The sequence below is a fragment of the Triticum aestivum genome, chromosome 2D (assembly GCF_018294505.1).
Source record: "Triticum aestivum cultivar Chinese Spring chromosome 2D, IWGSC CS RefSeq v2.1, whole genome shotgun sequence".
NCBI lineage: Eukaryota > Viridiplantae > Streptophyta > Magnoliopsida > Poales > Poaceae > Triticum > Triticum aestivum.
The window spans coordinates 630708880-630735920 of record NC_057799.1 but is presented as its reverse complement, the minus strand read 5'-3'; the positions used below and the strand labels follow the sequence as shown (position 1 = coordinate 630735920).

The 27041-nt window shown below is 43.8% G+C and overlaps 2 protein-coding genes across 2 annotated transcripts; both read left to right on the top strand.

Moving 5' to 3' along the window:
• The first annotated feature begins 17296 nt into the window (after positions 1-17296).
• On the top strand, positions 17297-18180 carry LOC123055150 (mavicyanin). The gene is made up of 2 exons (XM_044479106.1): positions 17297-17612; positions 17706-18180. The coding sequence occupies exons 1-2, from the start codon at positions 17438-17440 to the stop codon at positions 18023-18025; spliced, it is 495 nt and encodes a 164-aa protein (XP_044335041.1). The 5' UTR covers positions 17297-17437; the 3' UTR covers positions 18026-18180.
• Positions 18181-21273: 3093 nt separating this feature from the next.
• On the top strand, positions 21274-26370 carry LOC123055149 (uracil-DNA glycosylase, mitochondrial). Its single transcript, XM_044479105.1, has 7 exons — positions 21274-21661; positions 21744-21964; positions 22755-22913; positions 23578-23608; positions 24162-24297; positions 24442-24525; positions 25770-26370. The coding sequence occupies exons 1-7, from the start codon at positions 21427-21429 to the stop codon at positions 25834-25836; spliced, it is 933 nt and encodes a 310-aa protein (XP_044335040.1). The 5' UTR covers positions 21274-21426; the 3' UTR covers positions 25837-26370.
• Positions 26371-27041: the final 671 nt, after the last annotated feature.

Genomic DNA, 27041 nt, shown 5'->3' with positions numbered 1-27041 from the left:
GGTTTTTATCTCAGAAAATTCCAAAAAGCTTCCAGAATGATTCTGGCATCCTCCAAGAATTATCAGGCATGTGCCGAAACCAATTTGACTTAATGGTGTATCCCGAAACAACTTTTCGGTATCATCGAAACTTATCCGATGACCTCTCTCTGCGGTACGATTCCGCTGTCCGAAACTTTTCGGTGTCCGAAACTTTTTCGGTGATTTTCTCTCAGACTCCCTGTCTAGTATTCAGCAGATAGATGACCCTTAAGCGTGTGACCCTATAGGTTCGGTGAAGTATAGACATGACCTGGAACCCCTTCCGATCAATGATCAACATCGGAGCCGTGGACACCCATATTGACCCCTATACCCACACGAATGAATATTCGAGTGAACCTCCAGTTGCAGTGAGCTATTCCTGTTGCTTCGCGATATGTCACAAACACCCGAGGTGAGATTTATTGCATGCCCATGGACGAACAATTTGTCCACCATGCAAGTTACCTCGTTACCGGTTTTGTTCTCTTTTCTCGTTTCCGTGTTCCGGCATCCCAGTGATCAAATCACACTGTGTCTGGCCAGACGATGATGGATACCGTAATACCGAGAGGGCCCGAGAATATCTCTCCATCGTCGGAGGAGCAAATCCCAATCTTGAGCTATCAAGTTACTTGACACACTTTTCCATGAACCCGTAAGCCGCCGTAATAGCCACCCATTTACGGATGACGTTTAACAAACCCCAAAGTTCATGAAGCAAGCATGAAGAAACTCGATACTCTCATGGTCTAAGGAATCATGCAAACGTTAACCATCTCTGTGTTATGTACCATTAACTTGTGACGAATGAATCTCTTAGCATAACATCAATCCGGGTCGATTCAACACAAATGTTCTCTTAACATTGTGCCCTCAAAATTGCTGGCATAGACATGCCCATGATCAGGAAAACAGAACCATCATGCAACACCTGAGCTAGTCTTAGAGGCCAAACTAGGAATACATTTTACCGTTTATTATTCCACACGTGCATATGAGTCTTCCTCCGAGCCTCGTGGTTATTGCAGACTTGAGAACCATAGCAGTTATAGCATGGAACATAAACATAATTATGAACTCGGAGATAAATAATATCATTTATTATTGCCTCTAGGGCATATCTCCTACAGACTCCCACTTGCACTAGAGTCAATAATCTAGCTTATGCTAATGCACTTCACACCTGTGGCATACCGGTGTAACTATGCTTCGCTTGTGGTATAGCCTGATGTCCAACGGATCTGACGACTTCAGTTCCTTGTGTATCTTTGCATGTCCTCGCGTTTTCACGTTTTCACAAAATTCATATTTTGTGTGGACTTGGCTTTGTATGTATGTCAATCACAGGTCGAACCTGGATTCCTCAGACTGAGTTATGGAGCAACTACCTGCAGTAGTGTCCCATTGTCAAAAGCCATCTTGGAACTATACTAAGTTCATGAATGAACTATATGATTCAACATCTTCTTTGTCGCTTCTAAAGCGTCAACATACTTAGCCCTTGTTATAGAATTCGCCACAGTAACTAGTTTGAGCAAATCAACTAACTGTGCCACCACATTGTGTGTTACACAAAAACCCTTAATTTAAATCGAAAACCGCATGGAGAAAAGATGAAGACTGTATCGATGTAACATTTTACAACGAACTCTTCATGATCTCTGCTTGCGAGAAAACCATGTCATCAGTACTTACTCTAGTACTCTGTGACATCTTTCACTGTTGTCCCATGATCAGTAATTTGATCACTTTGGTATCCATACTCGCAACACCTTGGGAGTATCGGACATATCTGGTTGTTTTACATACCATGGAATACATGATTAATCCAAACACAAAAGTGTGTGGAATCTACATCATGTATTTTACTCATCAGTGTTTTGGGACACCGAGTCTTGCAAAAACTCTTTCCATGTGACTTTGGCAAGAATCACTCCTTGGCGTTTTAAATGCTAAAAGGTTTTAGCATCTTGTCAATATGTATTCATTGCTTAGCCCCATAAGGTAAATCTATCTCCATAGATCATCATGCCTAATATTGAGGCTATTTAGCCTAAGCACTTCATCGAAAAACTATTTTCAAGTGAAGTCCTAATTCGTGTCAAGAAATTTATTTCCAATTACCAATGTGCCAAGCACATAAGGTTTTTAGAAATATTATTACGCTCCCACTTACTTTCTTGAATTACAAGCATCTTCATTACCCATTGATGAAGTCAAAACCCCTTTGACCATTTCATCAAAACACGAAGATTCCAACTCCATTTTGCTCTCTTCTGTCCATTGCTGGAACTCTGAAGTTTGCATACCTACTAGCATCCTCTGGATCGACAAATTACTTTGGACTGTATCATATACAAGTCCTAGCTTTCATTTCCATTAGATGGAAATCCTTTTATCATCCATGTTTCATATCTCGTGATTGAAATATGTATTAATTGCTAGTTCAACCCGAACCGACTTTAAGCATCGCTACGATGAAAACAACCTCATCGTAGTCAACTCTTGAACTTGTTATTTAAACAAGTCGAGCTTTATGGATCAAACATTTTATCCGTATCAGTTTTAAGTTCCATAAATATTCGTTAGACTCTAAGTCTTCCGAAAGGTGTATCAAGGTTTTAATCTTGAATCACTTATATGGAAACTAACTCGGGTTGTATTGGCATTTAGCCAATTCCGGAGTCAGGGCCCATCAACACTTCCTTGTGTATCGTAGGTATAATGTTGTCTAACAACAATATCTCGTTTGCGCAGCTGAGAGGTTTGCACGAGCCTTGCCTACGTGGTTCAGCTGCAAGTTCGACCGAAGTTCATACATTTTATTGTAGGGACTTCCGTATCAGTCGCAGTAGGAAACTCTGGAATCACTTCCAAGGTCTCTTTCCTTTGATCTGATGACATAGATATTGTTTATCTCGTCGAGTTGCACTATTCTCCCACTCACCTTTTTGAAAGAACCATTCTCTTTAAAAGCACACCGTTTCGCGGCAAAACTATTTGCCTTGGTATAGTGAGGGAGGAATACCCAACATTTTGGTATAACCTACAAAGTAGCACTTGTCTGATTTGGAATAGGTTTGTAACCTTTTACACAAGCCCCATATTCCAAATGTTAAGAAAAGATATAACATGGTTGGGCGTACCATACCATGGCTTCATTTCAACAGACCCGATGTAGCTCTTTTCAGTGTAAAAGCCGCAGTCTCTAAAGCATCACTTTAAAAGGATAATGGCAAATTTATTTATGTCATCTTTGACCTTACCATGTCATAAATGGTTTGATTACATCTCCACGGACTTTCCACTTGCAGTGGTGTTCCGGGAGGTGCAAGTTTATGAAACCCCTTTCACAACTCATCAGACATTCGCTAAACATGTAACTCAAATATTCCTTTGTGCAATCAAATTGCAGAAACATAATTTTCTTGTTACAATAACTTCTACTTCATTTTTGAGAACCTTTCGAACAATTTCAAAAGATCACGGACATGACGAGGAGTCTCGAAAGGGTCGAGACATGAAGATTGATATATTGGACGACTATATTCGGACACCGGAATAGTTCCGGGGGTTATCGGATATATACCGGAGTACCGGGGGGTTACCGGAACCCCCCCCCCCGGAGGTTATTGGGCCTAATGGGCCCAAGTGGTGGAAGAGGAGAGGCGGCCAAGGGGCAGCCGCGCGCCCCTCCCCCCCAAGTCCGAATTGGACAAGGAGGGGGGCGGCGCCCCCCCTTTCCTTTCCCCCTCTCTCTCCTTCCCTCTCCTCTCCTACTCTAACATGGAAGGGGGGAGTCCTACTCCCGGTGGGAGTAGGACTCCTCATGAGGCGCGCCAAGGGTGTGTTGGAAATATGCCCTAGAGGCAATAATAAAATGGTTATTATTGTATTTCCTTGTTCATGATAATTGTCTGTTGTTCATGCTATAATTGTATTAACTGGAAACCGTAATACATGTGTGAATACATAGACCACAACATGTCCCTAGTAAGCCTCTAGTTGACTAGCTCGTTGATCAATAGATGGTTATGGTTTCCTGACCATGGACATTGGATGTCATTGATAACGGGATCACATCATTAGGAGAATGATGTGATGGACAAGACCCAATCCTAAGCATAGCACAAGATCGTGTAGTTCGTTTGCTAGAGCTTTTCTAATGTCAAGTATCATTTCCTTAGACCATGAGATTGTGCAACTCCCGGATACCGTAGGAATGCTTTGGGTGTATCAAACGTCACAACGTAACTGGGTGGCTATAAAGGTGCACTACAGGTATCTCCGAAAGTGTCTGTTGGGTTGGCACGAATCGAGACTAGGATTTGTCACTCCGTATGACGGAGAGGTATCTCTGGGCCCACTCGGTAATGCATCATCATAATGAGCTCAGTGTGACCAAGTGTTTGGTCACGGGATCATGCATTACGGTACGAGTAAAGTGACTTGCCGGTAACGAGATTGAACAAGGTATTGGGATACCGACGATCGAATCTCGGGCAAGTAACGTACCGATTGACAAAGGGAATTGTACACATGATTGATTGAATCCTCGACATCGTGGTTCATCCGATGAGATCATCGTGGAACATGTGGGAGCCAACATGGGTATCCAGATCCCGCTGTTGGTTATTGACCGGAGAGTCGTCTCGGTCATGTCTGCATGTCTCCCGAACCCGTAGGGTCTACACACTTAAGGTTCGGTGACGCTAGGGTTGTAGAGATATTAGTATGCGGAAATCCGAAAGTCGTTCGGAGTCCTGGATGAGATCCCGGACGTCACGAGGAGTTCTGGAATGGTCCGGAGGTAAAGATCTATAAATGGGAAGTCCTATTTTTGCCACCGGAAAATGTTCGGGATTTTTCGGTATTGTACCGGGAAGGTTCTAGAAGGTTCCGAAGTGGGGCCCACCTGCATGGGGGGACCCACATGAACGTGGGTAGTGGGGGCAAGGCCCCACACCCCTGGTCAAGGCGCACCAAGATCCCACCTTAGAAGGAATAAGATCATATCCCGAAGGGATAAGATCAAGATCCCTAAAAAAGGGGGATAACAATCGGCGGGGAAGGGAAATGATGGGATTTCTTTCCCCCACCTTTGCCAACGCCCCAATGGACTTGGAGGGCAAGAAACCAGCCCCCTCCACCCCTATATATAGTGGGGAGGCGCATGGGAGCAGCACCCCAAGCCCTGGCGCCTCCCTCCCTTCCGTGACACCTCTTCCTCCCCGCTTGCGCTTGGCGAAGCCCTGCCGGGATCCCGCTACTTCCACCACCACGCCGTCGTGCTGCTGGATCTCTATCAACTTCTCCTCCCCCCCTTGCTGGATCAAGAAAGAGGAGACGTCCCCGCTCCGTACGTGTGTTGAACGCGGAGGTGCCGTCCGTTCGGCGCTAGGATCATCGGTGATTTGGATCACGACGAGTATGACTCCATCAACCCCGTTCTCTTGAACGCTTCCGCTCACGATCTACAAGGGTATGTAGATGCACTCCTCCCCTCTCGTTGCTAGCATCTCCTAGATTGATCTTGGTGACACGTAGGAAAATTTTGAATTTCTGCTACGTTCTCCAACAGTGGCATCATGAGCCAGGTCTATGCGTAGATTCTATGCACGAGTAGAACACAAATTAGTTGTGGGCAATGATTTGTTCAATTTGCTTACCGTTACTAGTCTTATCTTGATTCGGCGGCATTGTGGGATGAAGCGACCCGGACCGACCTTACACGTACTCTTACGTGAGACAGGTTCCACCGAGTGACATGCACTTGATGCATAAGGTGGCTAGCGGATGTCTGTCTCTCCCACTTTAGTTGGATCATATTCGATGGAAAGGGTCCTTATGAAGGGTAAATAGCAATTGGCATATCACCGTTGTGGCTTTTGCGTAGGTAAGAAACGTTCTTGCTAGAAACCCATAGCAGCCACGTAAAACATGCAACAACAATTAGAAGTCGTCTAACTTGTTTTTGCAGGGTATGCTATGTGATGTGATATGGCCAAAAGGATGTGATGAATTATATATGTGATGTATGAGATTGATCATGTTCTTGTAATAGGAATCACGACTTGCATGTCGATGAGTATGACAACCGCCAGGAGCCATAGGAGTTGTCTTAATTTATTGTATGACCTGCGTGTCTATGAAAACGCCATGTAATTACTTTACTTTATTGCTAACCGTTAGCCATAGTAGTAGAAGTAATAGTTGGCGAGACAACTTCATGAAGACACGATGATGGAGATCATGATGATGGAGATCATGGTGTCATGCCGGTGACGAAGGTGATCATGCCGCGCCTCGAAGATGGTGATCAAAGGCGCAAGATGATATTGGCCATATCATGTCACTTTATGATTTGCATGTGATATTTGTCATGTTTACATCTTATTTGCTTAGAACGACGGTAGCATAAATAAGATGATCCCTCACTAAAATTTCAAGAGATGTGTTCCCCCTAACTGTGCACCGTTGCGAAGGTTCGTTGTTTCGAAGCACCACGTGATGATCGGGTGTGATAGATTCTAACGTTCGCATACAACGGGTGTTGACGAGCCTAGCATGTACAGACATGGCCTCGGAACACAAGCAAAACACTTAGGTTGACTTGACGAGCCTAGCATGTACAGACATGGCCTCGGAACACAAGAGACCGAAAAGTCGAACATGAATCGTATAGTAGATACGATCAACATGGAGATGTTCACCGATGATGACTAGTCCGTCTCACGTGATGATCGGACACGGCCTAGTTGATTCGGATCATGTATCACTTAGATGACTAGAGGGATGTCTATCTAAGTGGGAGTTCATTAAATAATCAGATGAACTTAATTATCATGAACATAGTCAAAAGGTCTTTGCAAATAATGTCGTAGCTTACGCTTTAGTTCTACTAAGATATGTTCCTAGAGAAAATTTAGTTGAAAGTTGACAGTAGCAATTATGCGGAATGGGTCCGTAAAATGAGGATTGTCCTCATTGCTGCACAGAAGGCTTATGTCCTTAATGCACCGCTCGGTGTGCTGAACCTCGAGCGTCGTCTGTAGATGTTACGAAACATCTGACATACACGTTTTGATGACTACGTGATAGTTCAGTGTGTGATGCTAACGGTTTAAAATTGTGGCACCAAAGACGGTTTTGAAACATCGCAGAACATATGAGATGTTCCAAAGACTGAAATTGGGATTTCAGACTAATGCCCACGTCAAGAGGTATGAGACCTCTGACAAGTTTCTTAAGCCTGCAAACTAAGGGAGAAAATCTCAATCGTTGAGCATGTGCTCAGATTGTCTGAGTACTACAATCACTTGAATCGAGTGGGAGTTAATCTTCCAGATGAGTTAGTGATGGTTCTCCATAGTCACTGCCACCAAGCTATTAGAGCTTCGTGATGAACTATAACATATCAGGGATAGACATGATGATCCTTGAGCAACTCACGATGTTTGACACCACGAAAGTAGAAATCAAGAAGGTAAAACCACTAGTTTCTAGAAGGGCAAGGGCAAGAAGGGATACTTCATGAAATGGCAAATCAGTTGCTGCTCTAGTGAAGAAACCCAAGGTTGAACCCAAACCCGAGACTAAGTGCTTCTGAAATGAGGGGAACGGTCACTGAAGCAGAACTACCCTAGATACTTCGTAGATGAGAAGGCTGGCAAGGTCGACAGAAGTATATTGGATATACATTATATTAATGTGTACTTTACTAGTACTCCTAGTAGCACCAGGGTATTAGATACCGGTTCGGTTGCTAAGTGTTAGTAACTCGAAATAAAAGCTGCGGAATAAACGGAGACTAGCTAAAGGTGAGATGATGATATGTGTTGGAAGTGTTTCCAAGGTTGATGTGATCAAGCATCGCATGCTCCCTGTACCATCGAGATTGGGGTTAAACCTGAATAATTATTATTTGGTGTTTGCGTTGAGCATAGACATGATTGGATTATGTTTATCGCAATACGGTTATTCATTAAAGGAGAATAATGGTTACTGTGTCTATTTGAATAATACCTTCAATGGTCTTGCACCTAAAATGAATGGTTTATTGAATCTCGATCGTAGTGATACACATGTTCATGCCAAAAGATATAAGATAGTAATGATAGTACCACATACTTGTGGCACTGCCACTTGAGTCATATTGGTATAAAACGCATGAAGAAGCTCCATGTTGATGGATCTTTGGACTCACTCGTTTTTGAAAAGATTGAGACATGTGAACCATGTCTATTAGTATATATGCATGAAGAAAGTCCATACAGATGGATCATTTGGACTCACTTGATTTTGAATCACTTGAGACATGCAAATCATACCAGATGGGCAAGATGACTGAAAGGCCTCGTTTTTAGTAAGATGGAACAAGAGAGCAACTTGTTGGAAGTAATACATTTGATGTGTGCAGTCCAATGAGTGCTGAGGCATGCAGTGGATATCGATATGTTCTTACTTCACAGATGATTTGAGTAGATGCTGAGAATATTTACTTGATGAAACACAAGTCTGAATTATTGAAAGGTTTAAGTAATTTCAGAGTGAAGTTGAAGATCGTCGTGACAAGAGGATAAAATGTCTGTGATATGATCATAGAGATGAATATCTGAGTTACGAGTTTGGCACACAATTAAGAAATTGTGGAAATTGTTTCACGACTAATACCGCCTGGAACACCATATTGTGATGGTGTGTCCGAACATCATAACTGCACCCTATTGGATATGGTGCATACCATGATGTCTCTTATCGAATTACAACTATCGTTTATGGGTTAGGCATTAGAGACAACCACATTCACTTTAAATAGGGCACCACGCAATTCTGTTGAGACGACACCGTATGAACTATGGTTTAGAGAAACCTAAGCTGTCGTTTCTTAAAAGTTTGGGGCTGCGACGCTTATGTGAAAAAGTTTCAGGCTGATAAGCTCGAACCCAAAGCGGATAAATGCATCTTCATAGAATACCCAAAACAGTTGGGTATACCTCCTATTTCAGATCTGGAAGCAAAAGTGATTATTTCTAGTAATGGGTCCTTTCTCGAGGAAAAGTTTCTCTCGAAAGAATTGAGTGGGAGGATGGTGGAGACTTGATGAGGTTACTGAACCATGACTTCAACTAGTGTGTAGCAGGGCACAGGAAGTTGTTCCTGTGGCACCTACACCAATTGAAGTGGAAGCTTATGATAGTGATCATGAAACTTCAGATCAAGTCACTACCAAACCTCGTAGGTCAACAAGGATGCGTACTACTTCAGAGTGGTACATAATCCTGTCTTGGAAGTCATGTTGCTAGACAACGATGAACCTACGAGCTATGGAGAAGCGATGGTGGGCCCGGATTCCGACGAATGGCTCGAGGCCATAAAATCCGAGAGAGGATCCATGTATAAAAACAAAGTATAGACTTTGGAAGAACTACTTGATGGTCGTAAGGCTGTTGGGTGCAGATGGATTTTAAAAGGAAGACAGACAATGATGGTAAGTGTCACCATTAAGAAAGCTCGACTTGTCGTTAAGATGTTTTCCGACAAGTTCAAGGAGTTGACTGCGATAAGACTTTCTCACTCGTAGCGATGCTAAGAGTCTGTTGGAATTATATTAGCAGTTACTGCATTATTTATGAAATCTTGCAGATAGGATGTCAAAACATTGTTTCCTCGACGATTTTCTTGAGGAAAGGTTGTATGTGATACAACCAGAAGGTTTTATCAATCCTGAAAGATGCTAACAAGTATGCAAAGCTCCAGCAATCCTTCTAAGGACTGGAGTAAGCATCTCGGAGTTGGAATATGCGCTTTGATGAGATGATCAAAGATTTTGGGTTTATACAAAGTTTATGAGAACTTGTATTTCCAAAGAAGTGAGTGGGAGCACTATAGAATTTTTGATGAATATATGTTGTTAACATATTGTTGATCAGAAATGATGTAGAATTTCTGGAAAGCATACAGGGTTATTTGAAAAGTGTTTTTCAATGGAAAACCTGGATTAAGCTACTTGAACATTGAGCATCAAGATCTATAAGGATAGATCAAAAAAATGCTTAATAGTACTTTCAAATGAATACATACCGTGACAAGATTTTGAAGGAGTTCAAAATAGATCAGCAAAGAAGGAGTTCTTGGCTGTGTTACAAGGTGTGAGTATTGAGTAAGACTCAAGACCTGACCACTGCAGAAGAGAGAGAAAGGACGAAGGTCGTCCCCTATGCTTTAGACGTAGGCTCTACAGTATGCTATGCTGTGTACCGCACCTGAAGTGTGCCTTGCCATGAGTTAGTCAAGGGGTACAATAGTGATCCGGGAATGGATCACATGACAGCGGTCGAACTTATCCTTAGTATCTAGTGGACTAAGGAATTTTCTCGATTATGGAGGTGGTAAAACAGTTCGTCGTAAAGGGTTACGTCGATGCAAACTTTGACACTAATCCGGATGACTCTGGTAGTAAACCAGATTCGTATAGTAGAGCAGTTATTTGGAATAGCTCCAAGTAGCGCGTGGTAGCTACATCTACAAGATGACATAGAGATTTGTAAAGCACACACGGATCTGAATGTTGCAGACCCGTTGACTAAAACCTCTCTCGTAAGCATAACATGATCAAACCCTAGAACTCACTGAGTGTTAATCACATGGTGATTCTGACTAGATTATTGACTCTAGTGAACTTTGAGTGTTAATCACATGGTGATGTGAACTAGATTATTGACTCTAGTGCAAGTGGGAGGCTGTTGGAAATATGCCCTAGAGGCAATAATAAAATGGTTATTATTGTATTTCCTTGTTCATGATAATTGTCTGTTGTTCATGCTATAATTGTATTAACTGGAAACCGTAATACATGTGTGAATACATAGACCACAACATGTCCCTAGTAAGCCTCTAGTTGACTAGCTCATTGATCAATAGATGGTTATGGTTTCCTGACCATGGACATTGGATGTCATTGATAACGGGATCACATCATTAGGAGAATGATGTGATGGACAAGACCCAATCCTAAGCATAGCACAAGATCGTGTAGTTCGTTTGCTAGAGCTTTTCTAATGTCAAGTATCATTTCCTTAGACCATGAGATTGTGCAACTCCCGGATACCGTAGGAATGCTTTGGGTGTACCAAACGTCACAACGTAACTGGGTGGCTATAAAGGTGCACTACAGGTATCTCCGAAAGTGTCTGTTGGGTTGGCACGAATCGAGACTGGGATTTGTCACTCCGTATGACGGAGAGGTATCTCTGGGCCCACTCGGTAATGCATCATCATAATGAGCTCAATGTGACCAAGTGTTTGGTCACGGGATCATGCATTACGGTACGAGTAAAGTGACTTGCCGGTAACGAGATTGAACAAGGTATTGGGATACCGACGATCGAATCTCGGGCAAGTAACGTACCGATTGACAAAGGGAATTGTACACATGATTGATTGAATCCTCGACATCGTGGTTCATCCGATGAGATCATCGTGGAACATGTGGGGCCAACATGGGTATCCAGATCCCGCTGTTGGTTATTGACCGGAGAGTCGTCTCGGTCATGTCTGCATGTCTCCCGAACCCGTAGGGTCTACACACTTAAGGTTCGGTGACGCTAGGGTTGTAGAGATATTAGTATGCGGAAATCCGAAAGTCGTTCGGAGTCCTGGATGAGATCCCGGACGTCACGAGGAGTTCTGGAATGGTCCGGAGGTAAAGATCTATAAATGGGAAGTCCTATTTTTGCCACCGGAAAATGTTCGGGATTTTTCGGTATTGTACCGGGAAGGTTCTAGAAGGTTCCGAAGTGGGGCCCACCTGCATGGGGGGACCCACATGAACGTGGGTAGTGGGGGCAAGGCCCCACACCCCTGGTCAAGGCGCACCAAGATCCCACCTTAGAAGGAATAAGATCATATCCCGAATGGATAAGATCAAGATCCCTAAAAAAGGGGGATAACAATCGGTGGGGAAGGGAAATGATGGGATTTCTTTCCCCCACCTTTGCCAACGCCCCAATGGACTTGGAGGGCAAGAAACCAGCCCCCTCCGCCCCTATATAGAGTGGGGAGGCGCATGGGAGCAGCACCCCAAGCCCTGGCGCCTCCCTCCCTTCCGTGACACCTCTTCCTCCCCGCTTGCGCTTGGCGAAGCCCTGCCGGGATCCCGCTACTTCCACCACCACGCCGTCGTGCTACTGGATCTCCATCAACTTCTCCTCCCCCCTTGCTGGATCAAGAAGGAGGAGACGTCCCCGCTCCGTACGTGTGTTGAACGCGGAGGTGCCGTCCGTTCGGCGCTAGGATCATCGGTGATTTGGATCACGACGAGTACGACTCCATCAACCCCGTTCTCTTGAACGCTTCCGCTCGCGATCTACAAGGGTATGTAGATGCACTCCTCCCCTCTCGTTGCTAGCATCTCCTAGATTGATCTTGGTGACACGTAGGAAAATTTTGAATTTCTGCTACGTTCTCCAACAGGGTGGCCGGCCCCCTCCCCCTCCTCCACTCCTTTATATACGAGGAGGGAGGCACCCCCTAGAGACACAACAATTGATCCCTTGGATCTCTTAGCCATGTGCGGTGCCCCCCTCCACCATAATCCACCTCGGTCATATCGTAGCGGTGCTTAGGCGAAGCCCTGCGTCGGTAGAACATCATCCAGGGCCGGCCCTGGGGCATGGGCGACGGGGCGACGGCCCAGGGCCCAGGCGAGGGAGGGGCACATGATGGAGTATATGCATATACTATAGCCCAGCAAAAAGCAAGTAAAAAATTACAAAAGAATTAAAGAAAAGAAATAGGATGGGCTAGGCGGCCCAGATATAGCTAGCTAGCGATCGCTGATGGATACGCGAAGGCCAAGCGGCGCCGTGTCTTAGGCTCGTTTCGACGTTTCCTTCGTAGGTTCGTCGCCCTCGCCCGCCCGTCGGCCTTCTCGCTCGCTCGGCTCCTTGCCCCTTGGCCCTTGCCGCGACGCCCTCGCCTCGCCGGCTCACCGTCGCCGCCACACAGCAGTCCGGCAGGCAGGCGGCAGCCCGGCCATCCGGCACCGCGGCAATATGGCAATACCTATACAAGTACGCATCCGACTGGAAGTCAAGAAGTACGCATCCATGTTCCTGTCCATCCCCAAACCTCAATTTGACAATCTCAGTAGTTTATTTATTCTTTATTTAGTATGTACGAATTGTAATCCAATCTATCAATTTTTTGTCATTCTATGTAACATGTCTAGGGTTCCAATCATCCGATCTATAAATTCCTAATTCTTTGTATGCTCTTTTGATCTTTTCTTCATGATTTTAGGACATTAGCCTGCCATGTTACCTAAGAAGAAGCAATTGTCGGGTGCTGAAAAAAGGAGGAAAAAGAAAGAAAGTGATCTGAAAATTCTAGCACTGATGGGTTCTTTGAAAATTCTAGCACTAAAGTATTATTGTTATCGATGGAGTCAGTCTAATTTCGTTCTTATTTAAGGTAATCATGTCATGTTAGTTTCATTTTGCGATCTTTTTAGTACCATTGTTTTTTATGGAGTCGGTTCGAATTTGGTTATTATTGTTCTCGATGGAGTCATTTGAATTATTATACTCATATTTTAAACTAAAGATGTGTGATTGAAAGTTACTTTTAATAAGTTATATATATAACACACGCATACATATATATTGTCTTAGGACTTAGGACATAGGGGTCCATGTCGTCGAGTTCGCCTAGGGCCTCCCGAAACACAGGGCCGGCCCTGACATCATCATCGTCACCACGCCGTCGTGCTGATGGAACTCTTCCTCAAAGCTCGGCTGAGTCGGAATTCGAGGGACGTCATCGAGTTGAACGTGTGCTGAACTCGAAGGTGCCGTGCGTTAGGTACTTGATCGGTCGGATCGTGAAGACGTACGACTACATCAACCGCGTTGTGCTAACGCTTCCGCTTTCGGTCTACGAGGGTACGTGGATACACTCTCCCCTCTCGTTGCTATGCATCACCATGATCTTGCGTGTGCGTAGGAATTTTTTTGAAATTACTACGTTCCCCAACACCAGCATGGTCCTACGTGATGATAGGGGAGCGATCGTCGACTCGTCCTGCCGCGAACTGAGACTGGCCACAATGGGTAGTAACATAGACTAGTAACATGCACATGTTACTAGTCTATGTTACTACCTCTATAGTGGGGAGTAACATATGTGTGGTAACATACAACACTTCATTTATTAGGCTATAGACTCATTTTGCCTTGATATGTGTGATGTTACTCATATTACTAGTAACTAACTATGTTACCATTTTCCTTCATTTCTTCATTTATTGCTTGCCATATCATCTATTTTATCTAGATATGTGTGATGTTACTACCTATGTTACTCCCACTGTGGGTAGTCTGAGACAGTGTGCGTCTTCATTGGAGTCTGAACTAGCTGCATAGGAGTGGTGAGAACCTCTTTATTTCTTAGATGCATTCCTTGGGTGACTGGAAGAAGGACAAGTTATACTATATTGAGTACACTACCCTAAAAAATACAAATATAGTGCTTTCTAAAACACGATTACCTCCCCTAAGAAAACACGATTACCTTTTTCTTGAACTCGTACCAAAAAATGAAACAAATAAAATGTGAGGAAATTTAAATATACGATGACCCATATTCTTATTTATCTTTTGTGGGGAAGGCCAATTTTCCTAGCGATTCCTAGTTAAATGTGCGTTCGCTCTTGGGCCGCGGACCAATTGGGCTTTTGTAGCTTCCCATCGAATTTTCTGATTTTTTTTGTGTGATCTTTTTCATTGTTTGTATGGCTTTTCGGTGTATTGTTTATTTTATATTTTTCCTTTTCCGTTTTCTATTTTGTTTATAAATGCATCATGAACAATTTTCTAATAAATGATGAATTTATTAAATATGCACTGAATTATTTTTAATATATCTTAAACATTTTCTAATACATGGTGAACTGTTTTTACTATACGATTAACTTTCTTGATATACAATGAACTTTTATTTAATATATACACTAAACATTGTTTTAATGATGATAAATTTTTAAATATACAATGACTTTTCTAATGGTCGGTGAAATTTTCTTAATACACATTGATCATTTTTAAAATATTTAAAAAAACTAAAAGCATTTAATACTAGAGTAGAAAAACTTCTTATATTTAAGACGGAGGTAGTATATATTAGCTCCGTAAAAAATTATCCAACAGCCGATGTTTTGAAAAAAAAAATCAAAGAGAAAAACAAACTACTCAAGTAAGCATGCTAGCCGAATTAAAAATCAATCAACCCAAATACTCAATCGTGCAGCTGCGCTCAATGGACGTCACGAGCGCACGCTCATGGACTGAACGATGCAACAAACTGCTTCCGGATTTGGTAAACTGTCCACCCACTTATTCTATATATGGAAAGATTCTTCAATTACAGTGCGTTGATTTTTCTTCACCTCGTCTGACCAACCGTGTCAACCCAGCGATGACGTAACGTGCATTAATTCTGGTACAAAGAAAATTCAAAAAACTATAACTTTCACACCGCGTGTCCGAATGATGATCCGTTTTCACCGCTGAATTCCTTGTGATGAGCTCTCCAAAACTAGATCCCATATGAATATGTTTTGATGATCTTTTTTAAAACGCAACTTTGATGCTAGATGAAGCAAGTTTAGTGCTAAAGATGAGCAACTTCGATGCTAGAAGAATTGCACCATGTGTATAAGTGAATTCGCGTAGTAGCCTCCTACTTAGTTGTGTGCAATAGGTAATAGGTGGTTACATAGTTCGTTGCCTACCATATTGTGAAAGTTGTTCACCATAAAGTGGGAAGTTGTCTAACATGGTTTCGTAGTTGTGTGCCTCAGAAACCAAGTTGCCTACATCGCTACGAAGCTCCCCACGGGTGATCCGCAATTGCCTAAAATACTATCATCTAACTAAGTTGTGTACAATAATCATCTAACTAATGATACAAAACAACTTTGAAATAGAGGTATATAACATCACAACTTTCCTTCTACCAGAGGCAACTTTAGTGCTAAAAGCAGGCAACTTCACTACATTCCGTGTCCTAGTTAATTTTGTCTAATTTTCTCCTAACTTCCTCGCCAGTACCTCTAATTTGCCTATTGTTCATGCTAGTATGTCGTTGTTTCTAAATTGCCTATAATACTATGAAGTCATCTACCGGTGATGCTTTTGTGTCTACTATTGTTAACTATGGTAGGTAACATGATGATGAATCTTGGCCACTTCAGAGTGTTTGTAGGCAACATAGAAAACAATAATAAATAACTTCATAGTATTGTAGGCAACTATTTTGAAAAGTTAGGCAACTGTGCAACAATTGTAGGCAACTAATTACCAATAGCAGGCAACTATACATCAATGATAGGTAATTTATAGCATGTATAGGCAATTGAACATCAAGTGTAGGAACTGACCATCAACAATATGCAATTGAGCAGTCATGATACGCAAGTTGCGATAATATTAGCAAAATTCACAGATACACACAGTGCAGTGAATTTGTTTTGTATGTAGTACTAAAGTTGCCTTGTGTTTTGTGTGATTTTTCTCATTTTTTTACGCAAACCAACCTAATAGTCAGTCCTACTAGGCCAAAAAGAAAAGTTGCTTCCCTGTAGCACTATAGTTGCCTCCATTGCACCCAAAACTGCCCTTGAATTTTTTTTTGACGAAACCTACTTATATAGGACCTAGTTTTGAAGAACTCGTCGTGAGAAACCTGACGGCGGAAACGGAATTGAATTTCGATACTTGAATCAAAAGTTATGGCTTTTACAATTTTTGAACCCAAAATAAATGCACGTGGGATAGGATTTAGGCTGATTGCATCGATAGCCATGTGCGTACAGGGTGTGGCCAAACAATTTCATTTTTTAATGTAGACAGTTGGACACAAGGACATGTAATTACTATATACGGTTATGCGCTCCAGGCAACAAACGAGCGCCGCGGCGCTCTCTAGCCACGTCCATCAATCAAATAGAGAAAAAAAACAGGAAAGCTGCACAAGTGAGCTTGCTACAGTGGGCCGGCCCACTTGCTCCGCGCGCCACGCAAACCAAGGCGCGCGCGCGGTCAAAGCACCGACGGGTGGATCGAATCACACACAGCTCTCCCGCGGCGACGCAACTCCGTCCGCGCGCGCATGCACCACGTCCACGTACCCGACGCCTCCGCCATTCTCGACCTCCCCCGCCGCTCACAACCGCCTCCTCCTCGGCTCGCCACTCCACTCCCTCCCTATTAATTCGCCCCCACACCACCGCCGATCGATCGGACGCGGTCAGTCATCAAACCCCAGTTTCGCGCACGGAGCTGACCATCGAGATCGATCAGGCCGGAGGGAACCAAGACGCGCGCCGCGTTGTTGTCGTCCGGCTAGCCGGGCCATGGCGAACAGCCTCCTCCCCGTCGTGGCGCTCCTCGCGCTGCTCTTCGGCGCGTCGCGCGCCGCCGACTTCGAGGTCGGCGGGGACGCCGGGTGGGTCGTGCCGGCGGCCGGCGACTCCGGCACGTACAACGACTGGGCGTCCAAGAACCGCTTCCTCGTCGGCGACAGCGTCCGTAAGATCGATCCACTCGACCCGCTCCTTTGATCCATCCGCCAGATCGATACGCCTTTGTTAACACGTAATGCATGTGATGGATTGGTCGTAGATTTCAAGTACAAGGCGGACTCGGTGATGGAGGTGACGCAGGAGGAGTACGACAAGTGCGGGTCGACGCACCCCATCTTCTTCTCCAACAACGGCGACACCGAGGTGCGCCTGGACCGCCCGGGCCCCTTCTACTTCATCAGCGGCGTCACGGGCCACTGCGAGCGCGGCCAGAAGATGGTCGTCAAGGTCATCGGCCAGAACGAGCCCCCGCCGGCGCCGCCCGCGCCCCCCAGCGGCGCCGCGCCGGCCGGCATCGGATCCGCCGCCGCCATGGTCACTGCCGCCCTTTTGCCTGCTCTCATTGTGCTCGGTGTCTGATCCCGGACATCTATACAATGTTTTTTGCACCTTCATTAGATAATCTGAGCACCCCTCAAAGAAAAAAAGATAATCTGAGCGCGCTTATGTAGCCCATTCTTTTTTGTTGTGGTATTTAAGATGTTATAATTAACTTGTTGATCGGCTTTCCAGCACTCCATGTTCCCCTAAAAGCTCTCCTTCCATAATGCAGCCGTATATATATCTGCTCTTTCTCGAGGGGAGGCAAACTTTGCTCTAACTTTTATACTACTATACATTGTTCATCCTAACATGGGAACGAATTGAAATTCAGAAGACTCGCCACGTGAAAACCTGCTAGCAGAATGAGTGTAGTGTACGGTGTACCTGGAATGGAAAGATGTCTGTAATACTTTCTGCTATATGGGTTGATTGCTAGTGCTTTTCTGCTTGAAGTCATTAAACAAAACAAGCAGATCGTTGTACATTCAGTGATCACCAATCTAGCACCCGACCAGATCGTGTGGGATTGGTCATTAGTAGGGCCTCAACCTTTGTCTGGGATCGACCTTGCAGTAGCATGTGATCGCTGTTTTCGATCAAACATCTCCACGCTTCGATGAAAAGGAAAGAGTCAATTACACCACTGATGCTAAAACTTGACGTGAAAAATCACTTTGCCGATTTCGGATCGATCGGCCTACGCATCTAAGTTTGTTGTCTGCGAGACTGCTCCCTATGCCGATTTTGTCTAGAAGCACAAGGCACCACTCCAGTGCCGCTTCTTCTCTTGGTTAGTGATGAGGAATCGTTGTTGGACCTCTAACAGACTTGGTTTATGGGAAACACCTTGAAGTTTGGCTACATACTTGTAGAGAGACATCAAGGCAATTGTTGCCCTTGGTTTACCGGAGATGTGGAAACACCGTAATGCAGTTGTCTTCAATGGGGCTACCCCTTCGCTGCAATCCGTCCTAAGGTGCATCATGCAGGAAGGAAACACTTGGAGGGCAAGGCCGAATCCACCATGAGGCATGGGTGTACAGATGTACACCCAATTATTTTTGCAAAAAAAGTATATATGTACTCCCTAAAGGCCCAATAGGCTCAGTTCATGAGCAGCCCACTAGCCCGACAGCAAAGCTAGCAACTAGCAACCACTTCTGTCCACAGTCCACATGCACGCACGCACAAGAGGAGACAAGGGCTCACGCAGCCGCCGGCCTCTTTCTTCTTCCCTTGGATGAGGCGGCGGGTGACCCTCTGCCGATGGCGAGCAATGCCCAGGCGAGGGAGCCATGGGGCGCCAGATTCCCCCATGATTTCTACAGAGGATACGGGCAAGCCCCATAGTGCCAAGTCCGCCGCCGCCGGTGGGGAGGAGATGTGAATCGGATGCTGCGGCACAAAGGGTGGGAACAAGCAACACTACAACGACCACCGTGGTCGTCGACGGCGGGGAGGGGAGCGTACCAGTGCAGGAATTGACTCCAAGAACCTTAATCTCTAAACCTAAGGTGAATCTCCATCCAATTCTAAAATTGCAATAATTGATTCATTTATTCGACACATTCCCCAACTCAATGTGTAGCAGCTATTCAGGTTTAAGAGAGAAATAGTTGTAGATGACACTAAGGTGTGAGGATTTGCTTGATTTCATTAGCAGAAAAATAACGAATGAATTGTCTTTGAATTGTAGGCAGTAAAGCATTCGATGAATTATCTTTGAATTGTAAGCTATAGATGACACTTGGTTAAGCTTGCACACCTCCATCCTATGGGTTTCACAGGGGAAGATTTGATGCATATCTCTTATCAAATTACACACTTCATTACTGATGTGGTTAGAGATGAGAGGTTTAGAAAGGTCAAGAATATATACCACATTTTTATTATTATGCTAAAGTTGTTAAGATAAGCAATAGTACTTATAACCTTGTTTATAAGCTTATGAAAATGGTTCTTGTCCTACTAGTAGCAAGTGAAGGATGATAGTGTCATATCTCACTCTCAAGATGACAGAGCGCATGATCACGTTGTAGGTTTTTTTTCTCTATGTTGTATTTTCTGTAATCTTTCGAGATATAGTTGCTATTGTGAATTTTGTATTTTGTATTTGCATTTCCGTGAACAAATCGGCTTCTCTATTAGGGTGCAATTTTATTTTATTTGAACACCCAATGTTGAATTCCTGGATCTGCCACTGTTGGAGGGCGGCTGGTTTACTTTAAGGAGAGCTCGATTTTTTTTCTTTAGTGCCTTTAACAGGTGGACGATGTGGCTATGTTTTAACAGCAATTGTAACCCTAAGGTTGTAACTATGGTGGAGACCCGGAGGGTCTCTTCACCTTTTTTTCCGTTAATATATGATATGCACGCTCATGCATATTTGAGAAAGAGTTTTGATAAGTTTGTTATCATATTTATGTGACCGGTATTTTTGTGTAACTACCTGGGAAACAATCGCTCAATTGTAGCACCGATCTTAGTCGAGATTGAAGAGGTAGCTTCATCTTTTAACTCTTTTGTAGTTCAGCATTTTATCTAGATCAGTGACCGTACCAGCCCATTTTTATGTCAAGCGTGCTTGCACATCGAAAGCCGGCTAGAACGAGAACCTTCATTCCTAATCAGCAGTCTCATCACGGACTGTCCTAGGAATGCTTTTGTTAGACTAGTAATAATGTACGTGCAATGCATGTTTATATTATTAGATAGAATATTAATTGCACATTATATTAGGTAAGATATATCTGTTGCACGTTGGTATTTGGTTAGATATCAATTACTTTTTCGCGGAATGGTAGGATATTAATTACATGACAGATTTTAAGGGATAGCGTTGAGTCAAAACATGTTTATAACCAATGGCAGTGGTGGGTAATTAGAGCGTTAAACGTGTTTGGTGCTCAACATTGGAGCGATTTAAATCGCTAGATAACATGATTTGACGGTCGAGATGGTTTGGATCTGCCATTTGGGTCTTTTTATATTGGTATAGATAAAGCTCTCAATGCATGACACACACGTGACACGTAGCACCCGACCTGCCTTTTTTTTCTTCTTCTTTTTGAGGGAGCGGACCCGAGCTCTGTGGGCCGGGCCAAGAGCTCCACGAGACAGTGGCAAAGCCCCATCGTTGCTGGTCCCTCGAAGCGGAGGCCCATCGTTTCTGTTCGTCAAAGACAGTGGCAAAGCTTCTTGGGCTTCCATTCTTGCTGAAACCATCCGGCCTTCTTTCCAAGTGCATCCGAGCCCACCAATAACCCCGGTGGCCACAACGGCGGCGAGCACCACCGCAGCGCCCAAAAAATCCCGCCGTCGCGCGCCCATTTCCCCCACCTTCCCGCCTCGCCACGCGCGCCCATTTCCTCCCCTCCAACCAACCGCGGCCTGCCGAAACCCCAATCGAAGCCCGTCCCCCGGAATCCCCGCCCCCCATGGCGCCGTCGCCGCCCACCGCCCCCAAGACCATCGCCGACTTCTTCGTCCGCCCCGCCAAGCGCCTCCGCTCCGGCGCAACCACCACCACCGTCGTCGTCCCCGCCGCCTCCCTCTCCCCCTCCTCCGGCCCCTCGGACCCCACCTCGCTCTCGCCGGAGCAGCGCCGCAGGGCCGACACCAACCTCGCGCTCGCCCGCGCGCGCCGCAACCTCCGCCTCGCCGAGTCCAAAGGTACCCTCTTTCTCCGCGCCCCCCGCTCCCCGGACCCTAGCTAGGGTTCTAACTGAACTGCTGGGGGTTTCGCATCATCTAGCGGCCGGCGGCGGCGCGAAGCTGGAGGAGCTGCTCGTGGAGGAGACGTGGCTGGAGGCGCTGTCCGGGGAGCTGCGCAAGCCTTACGCGCTCGACCTCTGCCGCTTCGTCGCCCACGAGCGCCTGCACGCCAAGGTGCCCGTCTACCCGCCGCCGCACCTCGTCTTCCACGCGCTCCACACCACCCCCTTCCACAGCGTCAAAGCCGTCATCATCGGCCAGGTACCCAAATACCAAGTCACTCAAGTCTACGAATCCTGTACTTGCTCACCTGCTGCTTCATTATGAAGAAATGTTCGACCGTTTCACTAATTTAATTTCGTTCTGAAGAAATTTGCGTCTAGAATTTCTTTTGGTTACAATGCTGCTTGCTATATGGAGTGATGCCATCAAATTGAAATATGGATAGAAAAAATTGGCAACGCCGTATACAGAAATGGAAATTGTTGCTTCTGTTCTGCGTATTCATATTATGCTAGAATAACTGATTTGTGGTTACAGTGCTGTCTGCTGTATGGAGTAATGACATTAAACTGAAACATGGATAGTATAATTTGGTAGTGCCATATGCAGGGACAGGAACTGTTGCTTCTGTTCTGCATTTTCATATTATCATGCAAGAATAACTGGTTTAAGGCTATTTTGTTTGTGTGATCACATTGTGGTGCGTGGCATATTTGCCACATGGCCCACAACACTTTGTGGCCAGAAAATATGCCTGTCATATATATGCCTTTCATTCAGCTATTAGTCGGTGATCCAATTTTGCTCTGTACTTACCATATGTTCTTCATTTGTCTTTGAACCTACCTTACATCTGTATCACGCACTAAGTTTCTGATTTTAGTGTTTTCAGTCTATTTTTCTATTTCTGCTTTAACATTAACGTAATAACTAACGGTGGCTGCCTAATGATGACAGACTAAGTTTCTGATTTTTTTCTTATTAAAGTGTAGATTCGTTGGTAGCAATTGTTTTCAGTGTCTCATGTTGCAGATTGTCTACTTTTCAGGATCCATACCATGGTCCTGGCCAGGCCATGGGATTGTCGTTTTCAGTACCAGAGGGGATCAAAATTCCTTCCAGCTTACAAAACATATTTAAAGAGCTGCATAAAGATCTAGGGTGTACTATACCATCCCATGGGAATTTGGAAAGATGGGCTGTGCAGGTAAAATGGTTAGATAAGACGTTGGAGTAAATAATATATGCACACGAACAACAAGTTTATGTTCTTAGCTTACCTTAATATTAATTTCCGTTGCACTACTAGGATCAGTATGTACTAATATACCATGAAACAGTTTGCTTCTTTTCACATGTTACAACCGCAAAGGGCTCAGGCAGTCTTGCAGTTGTATTGCAGAGAGGATATCTATCAAGTCCCCAAAATCATGTTACTCTAGGAATCCACAAAGATTTTTGTGTTTGTTTTGTGTAAATTTGATTAACTGCCCCCCTCTTCTTATATTCTAGTTTTGGCCGAATCCATGTAAACATATCACTACAGTTATCAACTGAACTAAGTAATTTTACATTTTGTTACCATTTATCCCATATAGGATGCTGCAGAAGCAATTGGTTTGCTACACTATATTTAGTTCTAACAATTAGAGTCTGCTTGAATGGGCAAGAACGCGACGATGAACCTGAAACAAGGTAGCTTCATGAGAATTAAGAAATATAGAAAACAATGCCTGCTACAGCGTATGGCCAAATTTGCTCAGATTAGTGCTGTTTCCTCATTTCCCAGCAGCACCCCATAAGTTCTCTTTTAACTTTCTTTTGGAATAGTGCTTACTAACTCGAGAAAAAACATGTATCTTGCAATGCAGGGTATTCTTATGCTCAATACCGTGCTAACAGGTAAGCCTGTTTTTCTCATCAGGATTGAACATCTGTTGTCCTTGAGCTCATATTCGTGCACACCAATTTGAATTACTTTATGCACTTGAATCTTGATACAGAAACTATGCTTTTTTTTGTTCTATTTAGCTTTGCTTCGCTGTATTCTTGTAGTTGCAACTGTATTTTTCCTTTTTGCTGTACTTGATATTATTAGCTTCCTCTAGCTTGGTGGGAATTTGTGGATCATTTTCTATTTGGCATTGTAGACCTAGAGTTCATTATCTGAGACAGCTGTTTGTATTATGGGTATGTACGGTAAATTTATTTATTTATTTATTATTAAAGCTTCCCATGGCCTTAATGCTAAATAGGATTGTAGGACTTGTTTTCCAGTGCCTCATTTACTTCTGCTAGTGTTGAAGTATGACCTTGATATTGTTGTATGCTGTAGTCATTGTTCTTTTCGACTTTAATTTTAGCATTTGAATTTATCTCTTTGACACACTTGTATGTTGTGGTAAAATTGACCTGTTCGGGAGTTATACCTAGTCTTCAATTTTTTACTGAGCAGTGAGGGAACACCAAGCCAACTCGCATGCCAAGAAAGGATGGGAGCAGTTCACTGATGCTGTCATTAAGACAGTATCACAAAAGAAATCAGGATTAGTCTTTATTCTCTGGGGAAACTCAGCTCAAGCGAAGATAAGGTAAGCACTTTCATCTGGAACTCTACAGACTGTAACACAGTCATGCTGAAACAAGACACAGACATTCAGAGTACATACTGCTTGTTATCTTTGGTCTTTAGGAAAGCAGAGATATTCAGAGTACATGCTCGTTCGTTTTTGCAGATTGATTGATGAAACAAAACATCACATTCTAAAATCTGCTCATCCGTCAGGCCTGTCTGCAAACAGAGGTTTCTTTGGATGCAGGTTTGTTTTCCTTTTGGTTTTAGTATAAATCTTGTTCAATGTCTTTTTCCTGGGTATATAAATAAAAGAGACATCAACTCCCTCCATGGGAACTAAAAGTTGAAAAGGATGGAAAGATGGAGAGAAATGAGAAAAGATTTCCCAGTTGCATGTCAGTATGTCACTTGGGTGATTCGGGTGGGCACAAGAATAAGAGGATGATTACCATTGACAAGAAATATTGAATCGCTATATTTATCACCACTTGCACTTGCTTGAGGCTAGGTAGTACGAAAACCCACTTCACTAATGGCCCGTATCTCTATCTCTGTCACCGTACATGTTCTCTAGTAGTGGTGTGAACAAACCTTTAACTCTACCTGCACCATTATCTAATGCCACTGTCCGTGCACGCAGATGAACACACGTCGCTTTCGCATGTCAGTGTCCTGTCTTTAATTATGCAACCCGATATTACTTTCACCTTTAAACTCACTGCTGTTAAGGGCTCTGCATAATACGGAACATCCATTATATCGTGGCATCTCATGCCTTGTTGATGGGGCGGCCGATCCAAGCAAATCAAACGCTACTTTTCCCACTGTGGTTTTCCTTGAAGACTCCTCTCGTCTGCTATTATCCGCATTATGACATGTCCTGTTTGTGTCCTGTCTTAAACTTTCCCAACTCGATATTGCTTTAACCTTTTCATTCACTGCTGTCAGTGGCTCTGCATAATACGTGAGAAACGATAAAGATTTTCCAGTTGCATGTCAGTATGTCACTAGGGGGATTTGGGTGGTCATAATAAGAATACAAAGGATGATACCATTGACAATATTGAACTGCTATATTCGTCACCACTTGTTTACTGGCTCCGTATCTTGGTCATTGCACATGCTCCAGTAGCAGGTTATAATGATTTATCCTGATTCCTATGAACACAACTTTAATTCTACCTGCACCATCATCAAATGCCACTGGCCGTCCACGCCGATGAACACCCGTCACTTTCGCCTGTCAGTGTCCTGTCTTAAACTCTCCCGACTCAATATCACTTTCACTTTCGCCTTTTCACTCACTGCTGTTAATGGCTCTGCATAATATCGTACATCGATTAGATCGCGGCATCTCGTGCCCTGTTCATGGGGCCGGCCGATGCAAGCAAATCAAACGCTACTTTTCCCCTGTGGTTACCTTTGAAGGATTTTCTGAACACTAGTAAATATCCACGTTATGACCTCTCCTGTTTGTATCTTGAACAGGCACTTTTCGCAGACGAATCAGATCCTGGAGAGGCTTGGGCTATCCACCATCGATTGGCAGCTCTGAGGAATCATCGGACGACACCATGTGACATGTCTGCCCGACTGACTGATAACCACCCTTTTGATTTTGTGGAAGGTGTCTGTCGTCTTCGGCCATCATTTTGGAGGCAACTTGAACTTGGTGCCGCTGCTGGAAGTGCCGCTCTGCTTGCTGTTGCACGTCTAGTTTTGCTAGCCCTCCAGTCATACCCTATGATGATCTACTAGTTATGTTATGTACTTGTTGTGCCAAATGCTGGCTCCTGAAAATGGTTTGGCCCCTTTGGTTGTCGTGTGCGTGCAACTGCTCTCTCCTGCACCAGGTCGCCTCTGACGTACTATCATTGTATAACAATGAGCCTAATATTGTAGTGATGCACTTGTACGTTGCGGTTAAATTAACCTGTTTGCCTAATATTGTACTAGGGTCAATAGGTGATTGAAAAGTGCTCAAACATGTCTCTTCAGGACTGTAATGCTGCAATACAGCAGATATTGTTTAGTGTTCAGATACAACTAGCTGACAAACCTAACCAAGTATCACAATATTCATTGCTCAGTGTGAATTCATCAATTGTTTACAAAGGTCTGTTGCAACAAAAAAAGGAAAATGTCCATAGGAAAAGAGATTTCAACTGTAGATATTTACGTCAAAGCAAAATTTAGCATGATCTATACCTAAATCATCAGGCTTTTTAGGATCCAGCTGCAAATACTGCAACAAATACCACCATTTTAATATAATTGCTCAGCACTACGCATAGGGAAAAGAATATAACTGTAGAAAAGGATTAGATTCTTGAGAGAACAAGTTAGTTTCAAATACAGAGTACAGAATAGACAATACAAAACCATCGCCTGCAAAACACTTCGGGTAGCAGAATCTGTACTGAGTGGCTTTAGGCAGATATCAGCCAGGGATAATATCGATCCAGAATAATTGGCTCTTAGATCATCAATCTTTGCAACTAAAAAGAGACATTAGAACCACTAAGCAGTTGCAGGTGCAAAATTTACATGACTGGATTCCATGCCTTTTTCTGAATCTGAAATAGCAATTTGAAATTGTTATCATTTACTATTATTGTAGGAGCTTCAGGCTGGTCTGATGCGGAAGTGGCTAATACAATCTGCAGTTAAAACAGTAATTAACAACAACAAAATCACTCACAGCAATAGTCGCCTTCAAACATAAAACACGAGAAAGAAAGATAGACAAGAGGTTAAGAG